The sequence below is a fragment of the Phalaenopsis equestris genome, unplaced genomic scaffold (genome assembly GCF_001263595.1).
Source record: "Phalaenopsis equestris unplaced genomic scaffold, ASM126359v1 Scaffold000865, whole genome shotgun sequence".
Taxonomy (NCBI): Eukaryota; Viridiplantae; Streptophyta; class Magnoliopsida; order Asparagales; family Orchidaceae; genus Phalaenopsis; species Phalaenopsis equestris.
In genome coordinates, this window is record NW_018165305.1 from 24771 (window position 1) to 34055 (window position 9285).

General features: G+C 34.3%; 1 protein-coding gene across 1 annotated transcript in view; it reads right to left on the minus strand.

Annotated features, from left to right (window-relative positions):
- Positions 1 to 212: 212 nt before the first annotated feature.
- LOC110031911 (BAG family molecular chaperone regulator 7) overlaps positions 213 to 9285 on the minus strand; it is a 22895-nt gene continuing 13822 nt past the window's right edge. The window contains 2 exon segments of the mRNA XM_020735347.1: positions 213 to 590; positions 7512 to 7796. Coding sequence (XP_020591006.1) covers positions 354 to 590; positions 7512 to 7796 — 522 coding nt within the window. The 3' untranslated portion in view covers positions 213 to 353.

Here is a 9285-nt window from a genome sequence, read left to right on the forward strand (position 1 = left end):
AAAATACAACAATTCTTTAAAGACACCTAAATTTGTCTATACAATATATACGTAGAAGTGTTGTATCTTGTGTAGTGTGAAGTTATAATCCTACTGTCTCAGCTGTGAGAAAATAGAGAATTTTTATAATGACTTATTTTGATTGGAATAGGCAATATATAAAAGCTATATTATATAACTCTAAAGAGACTGAAAAACCAAAACCCATGGTCTTGCAGAAAGAGTACGTGGTCTGCAATCTTAAAACATAAAAGAAAACAAAGCAATTTGTCTCTTGTTAACTTGGAATTCCAACATAAAAAAGCCTTAACAGATGCAACTCAAGAAATATTCCTACCAGCTGAAATTATTGACTAAGCAGAAGCAACACCTGCTTCCGCATCATCATCACGTTCATCTATCAGCTCCACCACCTGAGCTACACTCCTCGCCATTTCCCTTGGAATGAATTGACCTTCCGGCAGGTCGAATTTCCTTCGTCTGAGTGAACCAAGCTTTCCGGTCGCAGTCTGTGGGTCCACAACCTCGAGCATTATCTCCAGTTCGTCGATAATCGACTTCTTTGCGGCACGAATCATGTAATCAATTCCCTGATATAGTAAAAATGACTAGAGAAGTTTACATGCCTACCACACAATTATTGTGAATTTAAGTTTGATTTACATTTATAACATCTTTATGCTATATACCTATGCATAAAAAGGAGCAATTGAGTGTTATAATTTGCTAAAAATAGTCTTTTTAATATGAAGTTAAAGTTATGAGTGGTGTAAGTGTAAATACTAAAATTTAGATGTTAGATATGTAAATACATAAGGATGGTGTGGTAGGTATGTAAATGTCCCAAAAGATTATTTGAGTAAAACCTTCCAAAAGCTGCAACATGGTGGGTGATTAAAGATGAAGACATGAAGAGGAATTGGTGAAAGTTAGGCTCTCTAACACAAACAAGATCAATTATAATTGAATATTGTTCATTGATTTTGTTGCAACATTTCTTTAAAGAAATTTTTGTGATCTGAGAATCAAATAACTGACAAGTGAACGTAAATTTCCTTTTTCTGGATAAACAATAAGGGGCTGATAAAACATAAGAAGCTTTACATAAATACTAGTTAATTTCTATGTATTTGCATATCAAACACCTGAACTTCAATTTTTACATACTATGCCACCTTATCTAAACATGACAAAGGGTATTTCACTTTTTAAAGGTTAAAATGTGTACCTTTAATGTGATAAGAAAGATTTGGGTGTTATAAATGTAAAACGTAAAATTTTGGTGTTAGATATCATACATAGGAATTGGATAAATTTTGGTGAAATGATCTTCCAAAATCAAATACAATTAGTGTCAAGGTTTCAACCATTATCTTTTAGTTTTTTGAACTCAACTATAACCAATTAATTTAAAACATGAGATGATGTTCTCTTCATATCATGTAATATTAAATTAAACAGATAATTTGATTACACACAAAATAAACTGCTTCCTTTACTATTCATAAAACATACCTAATATATACCGTTTATGCTTTAAAAAAATAAAGGTTATTTATGTTAAGCTGGAGCCCGCTCCCGCCTCCCTGTTCCCAATCATGGGAAGTAGCGACCTTCAAAGTGAGCTGTTCCCGCGATCCTCTGTTCGCGAATCGTCGCGAGCATCCCGCCTAACGTTCGCGTCTCCCGCCACTCCCTAGCCGTTCTCCCTTCCTATTCGCAATAAAAGGCTTTGGACGGCTCTCCTTCAGTTTCGGTAGTCACGTTTTGTGTTCTTCTTCGGGCTTCCTCGGGATAGAGGAAGAGAAGTGCAAGGTGTAGTTCCTTTCGGTGAAGAAAGAAGAGAGAAGAAAGAAGAAGAAGAAGATTATTCTCTCTTGACTTCTTCTTGGTGGCTTGTGACTGAAGAGAATTTGAGTTTATTTCTCCTGTAAGTTTGTTTTATTCGGTGTATCTCGGTGTAGAGTTTCTTCGGCATATCTCGATGTAGAGAGAAAAACAGAGAGAGGAGAGAACAACGAAGTGAAAGATTCATCTTCTAAGTTGAGACGATCAACAGGAGTAAATTCCTCAAGTTGTAAATCTTCTGCAACTCTGTGGATATAGGCAATTTGCTGAACCACATAAATCTGTGTGTTCCGGTTCCGCTGTGTTACTGTTTTCTAGTGTGAAATTTTCTCGTTCTATTTTTTGCTTCGTCGATCGTTCTCTTGTTTGATTTATATATATATATATATATATCACATTAATTGGTATACAGCTCACAACAACCGGTATAAGAGCTTTGTTCAGATCTAAGGAAGAATGATGGTTGCAGATGAAGTGAGGGTTTCAGAGATCGAGAAGTTTGATGGCACAGATTTTAGTTATTGGAGAATGCAGATAGAAGACTACCTCTATGGGAATAAACTTTATCTTCTGTTATTGAGGAAAAGACTTGAAAGGATGGATGAGAATGAATGAAATTTATTGGATCAACAAGTTTTGAGGTTATTCGATTGACCCAATCTAGACCTGTTGCACATAACGTCGTCAATGAGAAAACGACTGTTGATCTCATGGCAGCCTTATCAGGTATGTAAGAAAAGCCATTGGCGAATAACTATGTGTGCTTGATAAAAAAGTTATTCAACTTGAAGATGGTGAAAAGTGTTTCTATTGCTCAACACCTGAATGATTTCAATACTATCACAAATCAATTGTCATCTGTTAAAATTGAATTTGATGATAAGATACGTGGGCTGATATTGTTGGCATCATTGTCAAATAGTCTAGAAGCCATGAGGATGGTTGTTAGCAGTTTTGCAGGTAAATCTAAAATGAAATTTGATGATATTCATCATTTGATTTTGGCTGAGGAGGTGCGCATGAAAGATTCTGACGAGAACTCAGGTACGAGTTCGGCACTGAATGTTGATTTCAGAGGGAGATGACAAGACACGAACTTAAATAGAGGGAGATCAAATCAAAGTCTGATCAACAAGCAACCTGCTAGAATTATGGCAAAGCTGACCACATAAATAGGAACTGCAGGAATTCTATGAAGATGGATAATAATAGCGCAAATGTGATATTTGAAAAAGTACAGGATGCACTATTGCTGACAGTTCATAGTACTGTTGATGATAAAAGAGAAGAGGAGAAAGAGGTTCGGGGCACTCATTCCTATTGTTCCACAGACAGATAGTAGAGAAACACAGAGCTATGAGTAAATCTTGCAAGATAAAAGTTCAAGCAAGTGAGAACTGACAGATTTCCCCAAGGAAAAAGATATTACACAACAAGTAGGTGTGTCAGGTGAAGACTGAACATGATGACAGAAAAAGGTACAATGCTAGACTTGTTGGAAAAGGCTTTCAGCAAAAGCACGATATTGCCCATGTAATGAGAGTTGTAAGCAGAGACAAGAGTAATCTAGAAAATAGCTTGGAGGTGCAAGGCTATGTGGGCCCTGCTGATATGTTGACTCTGGGTGTTACTCTTGAGAAACTGAAGTTGGGTGCAGCTTCAGTTGGTTTTCTGGAGTGAAGACAAAGGTTTTGAATTAAAGAGATGGAAGATTCATGTTTGAAGAAAAGTCGACGCCATCAGTAGAAAATATCAGTTTGAGGAAAAAGACGTAGTATGTGTATCGGTCGCCAAGTGAGAGATTTGTTAAGCTGGAGTCCGATCCCACTCCCGCCTCTCTATTCCTGATCGTGGGAAGTCACGACCATCCACACGAACTGTTCCCGCAATCTACCGTTCGCGAATCATTCCCGCCTAACGTTTGTGTCTCCCGCCACTCCTTAGCCGTTCTCCCTTCCTGTTCGCGATAAAAGACTTCGGACGGCTCTCCTTCAGTTTCAGAAATCACGTTTTGTGTTCTTCGGGCTTCCTCGGGATAGAGGAAGAGAAGTGCAAGGTGCAATTCCTTGCGGTGAAGGAAGAAGAAAGAATAAGAAGATTGTTTTCCTTGACTCTTCTTGTTGGCTTGTAACAAAAGAGAAATTGGGTTTATTTCTCTTATAAGTGTCTTCTTCGACGTATCTCGGTGTAGAATTTCTTCAATATATCTCGGTGTAGAGAGAGAAAAACAAAGAGAGAAGAAGAGAGAGCAATGAAGTGAGAGATTCCTCTTGTAAGTCGAGACGATCGACTGGTGTAAATTCATCAAGTAGTAAAATCCTCTGCAACTCCATGAACGTAGGCAATTTGTCGAACCACGTAAATCTATGTGTTCTGCTGTGTTACTATTTTCTGGTGTGAATTTTTTTATTCTATTTTTTGCTTTCATTTGCTGCGTCGATCGTTCTTCTGTTTGATTTATATATATACTACATCAACTGGTATATATATCTCACAACAAACTATTGAGTCTGAATAATAAAATTCATTTAGCGGACTATAAATGCAGAAGCAGGTTTCAAACTACTAATGTTGTAATTTGCATTTAAGTTTATGTCATAGATTGTATTTATACTTTCAAAAATTTTGTGTAGCATTTTCTTATGTAATGTTCTCCCATTCGTTTTCAAGTAATCATTTTTGCTTCCATATTAAATTCATATTAAGAATTCAATGATGCAATAAAGTACTTTTTATTTTCCACCGCCTACTCTTACATATTCTACTCATATTATTTGGATATGAAATTTTTCTCAGTTGAGTACAAAAGTTTAATTATCACCTATCGAGCATAATTAAGCTCAATAGGAAATAATTAAGCTTGATTTTGAGTTTTACTTCAAAAGTTGAGGACAATCCTCTATCCCTCTATGACGCCCCATCTTAGTTCGGGGGAGGCGATCAAAGGAGAGAAATTGAATAAAAAGGATGAAGCGAGGGATCAGACCGTTCAAGGAGGGAGATGAATCGAACAATCACTTGCGTTCTATAAAACGATACTAAGAGGAAGCAATGCAAGTTCAAATGATGATGATGAAGAAGAAGAAGAAAGGAGAAAAAAAGAGAAAGGAAGAGAGAGGAGGAGAGGAGGAAAGGAAGGGTGCACCTCACCTGCATGGGAGGCTCGAGCCTAACAAAAGAGACGGCATTGCTGATGAGCAGAAGAGGCATCAACGTCAAGCGTTTGTGCCGGAGGGAACCGAAGTCCAACCAGCAACTTCGTGCTCGTGAGCAGAGAGGAAAAGGCAAAGTCAGAGGCCGTGGCGATATCAGATAGTGATCCTCGCAAGTGTTGTTGTCGTGCAAAGGAGGAGACCAAGTTGCGTGGTTTAGTGAGACCAGGTTTATTTTAAGCTTATACCAGGTTATATATATATAATTAGATTTTATATTAGGTTTATTTTAGGCTTTCAATTCTAGAAGAACTGATGTCAAGACAAATCAAATTAACAGATTAAACGACATTGAGGTGAGTACAATTCTTAAATTAAAGTATCATTTTGGTATCTCTTCTAAGCCAATTTTATGAGTCATTAATTATGTTTGATTAATCAATTAATTAATGCATTTTTTTCTATTAATAAGTTTTATCAATCATTTCAATGTGAATGCTTATAATCTAATGTACTACAGTATTACATATTGAGTGATATAAATTTATGAATAATATGATTATGGTATCTCTTCTATGTCAGTTTTATGGGTTCTTAATTATGCTTGATTAATCAATTAATTAATGCATTTTTCTCTATTATTAAATTTTATCAATCATTTCGATGTGAATGCTTATAATCTAATGTATTAGAGTATTACATATTGAGTGATATGAAATTACGAATAATATGATTTTGGTATATCTTCTATGTCAGTTTTATGGGTTCTTAATTGTGCTTGATTAATCAATTAACTAATGCATTTTTTTTCTATTATTATATTTTATCAATTATTTTGATGTGAATGTTTATAATCTAATGTATTATAGTATTACATATTGAGTGATATGAAATTATGAATAATATGATTTTGGTACCTCTTCTAAGTCAGTTTTATGGGTTCTTATTTATGCTTGATTAATCAATTAATTAATGCATTTTTTTATTATTAAATTTTATAAATTATTTTGATGTGAATGCTTATAATCTAATGTATTATAGTATCGAATATTGAGTGATATGAAATTATAAATAATATGATTTGTAGCGATTGTTTGTATGTGCATTATTGACTATGGAGTCACCACTTTATAGTACTAACGATAGAACGCTAAGGTACATGTGCAAGTATATGGAAAATGATATTGATATTGATGTGTCTTAATTGATACAAATTATAGACTGCTCGTGTGAGGGTTATACAAATATAAGAAAAAATTTGTATGATATTGATAGTACGATTTATTGAATAACATGTCAAATATTTATATTAATTCATTAAAAGTTTAAATGAGATGCATGTTATTTTTTTCCATTATATTATTATAGTTTAGAAAAATGAGCATTCACCGACTTGTTTTAGCTCAATTATTTTAGACTACCTTTTCAAGTGATTTAATTGATTAAAAGATGAGTGATATAGAAGAAAATGTATAGAAGATGCAGATTACCAATAAAAAAGTAAATTTAATTTTAACGCTTTAATTTAATTTGATTAATGGTTCTTTCATTCTGTTAATTACTAATTATAAAAATGGACACTGAAATTTTAATTTACATCGTCCGACCGTTTGTATCCGCCTTGATTAATTCCAAGTCCCGGGCCGAATCGGGACACTATCTTCCAAACTCGGGGCATGACCCTTACACCAAGACATAAGAGTACATGTTATTTTATATTATTGATGTGTATCAATTAAACATTAGAAAATGTGGTTCTTCATCATTAAATTTGGCTTTAAAAAAAAAACTAAATCCAAGCGCAGCATAATATTTGATTTAAACTAATACATTAGCGTATACATAATACAATATTATACATTAATAAGAAAGTACTTAAAATATTTTTACTATTATAATTTTGAGCTTATCAATTTACATTTTTTGGTCAACATATGTTTAAACATTTAAACACACTTCAAAATTGAAAAAACACAAAAAATTAAATGGAAAATAATGTATGTTTCTATTATTCATAAATAATTTTGGATGATAATTATGCAAGATTTGTTAGTTTCAATTCACGATTATGTATACATAAGTTTAAAAAAAAAAATATCCAAGTTAATATCAAAATAATATATATATATATATAAAGGATTGATGGATAGAAATGATGGTCTGGGTAGGTTATTTGACATTTTCACAAATTATATGCCGTTATGTGATATATTGATATTTAACTAAACCCAACGCCAAACAAATAACACTTACTTTCTCAAAATATTAAGTTTTGGGAAAGTTCCAAAAGATTTAGCAGCTTTTAATTTGATTAAAGCCATATAAACCAAATTTGTAGTAAATTGTAATGGAACTACATATCAAATGATAGATTTAATGATTTCATGCCGATCACAAGAACAGAATCATCCATGGCTTAACTCTCAATACTTCCATAATAAGAAACCAAATAATTACTAAAAGAAAAGGAGAAAAATAATTCATGAATAAAAAGACTAGGATACGTAATACCTGAATGGCATCAACCGTTAAGAGAAGGACGATAAATTTTTCAGTAAATCTCTGCTGTTCCTCTGTGTCCCTCGCAATGCGACGTCGATAAGAAAAATTATTAAATAAGGATCTGATCTCCTTCAGCCTCGCTTTTGCTACAGCCAGTTCTCGAAGACAACGAACAATCTGAGAACGCCTTACCAAATAAGCTCTAAACCTCACCTGAATTAGAACTGCAGCATCTTGAGGTGACAACTCCCTCCTCTTACCCTTGGAGTTGGCAAAAGTTTTCTTCGCAAAGGCCTTCACAAATAAGGAAAACAATAATTTAGTTCTAAATTTTCAATCATTTTAATCAAGAGCTCTAAATTATTGAAATATTGGTAAATAAGAGGAAATATTTACATGAATACCACTCAACGCCTATGTATTTACATATTAATCAAAACTGTAAATTTTACTTGCATACCACTTTACCTATGCATGAAAAAGGTGTATTCCACATTTTAAAAGTTAACATGGTGGTATTTTTTATGTGATAATAGAGATTTAGGGGGTATAAATGTTAAAAAACAAAGTTTAGGTGTCACATATGTTAAAAAATAGAAATTATGTGGTATGTATGCAAATTTCACAAATAAGAATAAGACCTGGAAATAAAAAAATATACAAAGAATGATGTATAATGCATAATGCACCCGTAAGAGAAGATGATAAATTAGGTCCGAAAAATTAATATGGTGAAGAATATCCCTTAAATAAAATCAAATAAAAGGTGGTTCAAAATATGTCGCAAAGAATTAATTCTAACTCAAACAATACTTAGAAAAAAGAACAATGAAGCTTCATGAAACTGACCCCAAATAGTTGGGATAAAGTTAATGAAGATGATGAGGCTAATTATTGTTGGTGTTGAGAAAATTAGGGCAAAGAAAAACAGTAATCGACACAAATCCAGAAGAACACAGAGATTTAACGAGGTTCGGCAAAGATGCCTACGTCCTCGGGAGCAGAGCGGCGAGTTCCTTTCAATATTCAGAAAAGAAGTTACAGAATAGAGGGATACATCCTGGGGTTACTAACAGGCCTATTTATAACCTCAGAAGTAAACATAGGCATAACATGTAATTACAACATTACCCCTGTACCATACCGCGGGGCTTTGCCCCCGCACCCCAACCCACGTAACTTCCTAATTTGGACAGATTCTTCTGCTCTGCTCCGTTTCAATCCAGCGTCTGTCCGCGTCTGTCCCTAAATGGTATATGAGTCATATCATAACAAATCTCCACCTTGACGAATATCCAGCCCCTTAGGAGAAAAATATTTGGGAGTTACACCTGCACCATTGTGGGTTGGGACACCATGCTTCTCTAGCAACTGCAAACATTCAACAAGTCCAAGCAATGCAAGAACTTGTTGATACTAACTGGCTTGGTCAACATATCAGCTGCATTCTCATTAGTATGAACCTTCTGCAATAGTATCTCCCCAGAAGCAATCAACTCTCTGATCTTGTGATACCTGACATCAATGTGCTTGGTTCTCGCATGGTACACCTGGTTCTTAGCCAGATAAATAACACTCTGACTATCACAATGCAACTGAATTCCACTTTGCTCAACGCCCAGTTCATTTACTAGCCTAGCAAGCCATAAGGCTTCTTTAACAACTTCAGCTACTGTCATGTACTCTGCTTCAGTTGTAGATAATGCCACAATAGACTGAATTGTTGATTTCCAACATATAGGCCCTCCACCAAGAGTAAACACATACCCAGTTGTAGACCTTC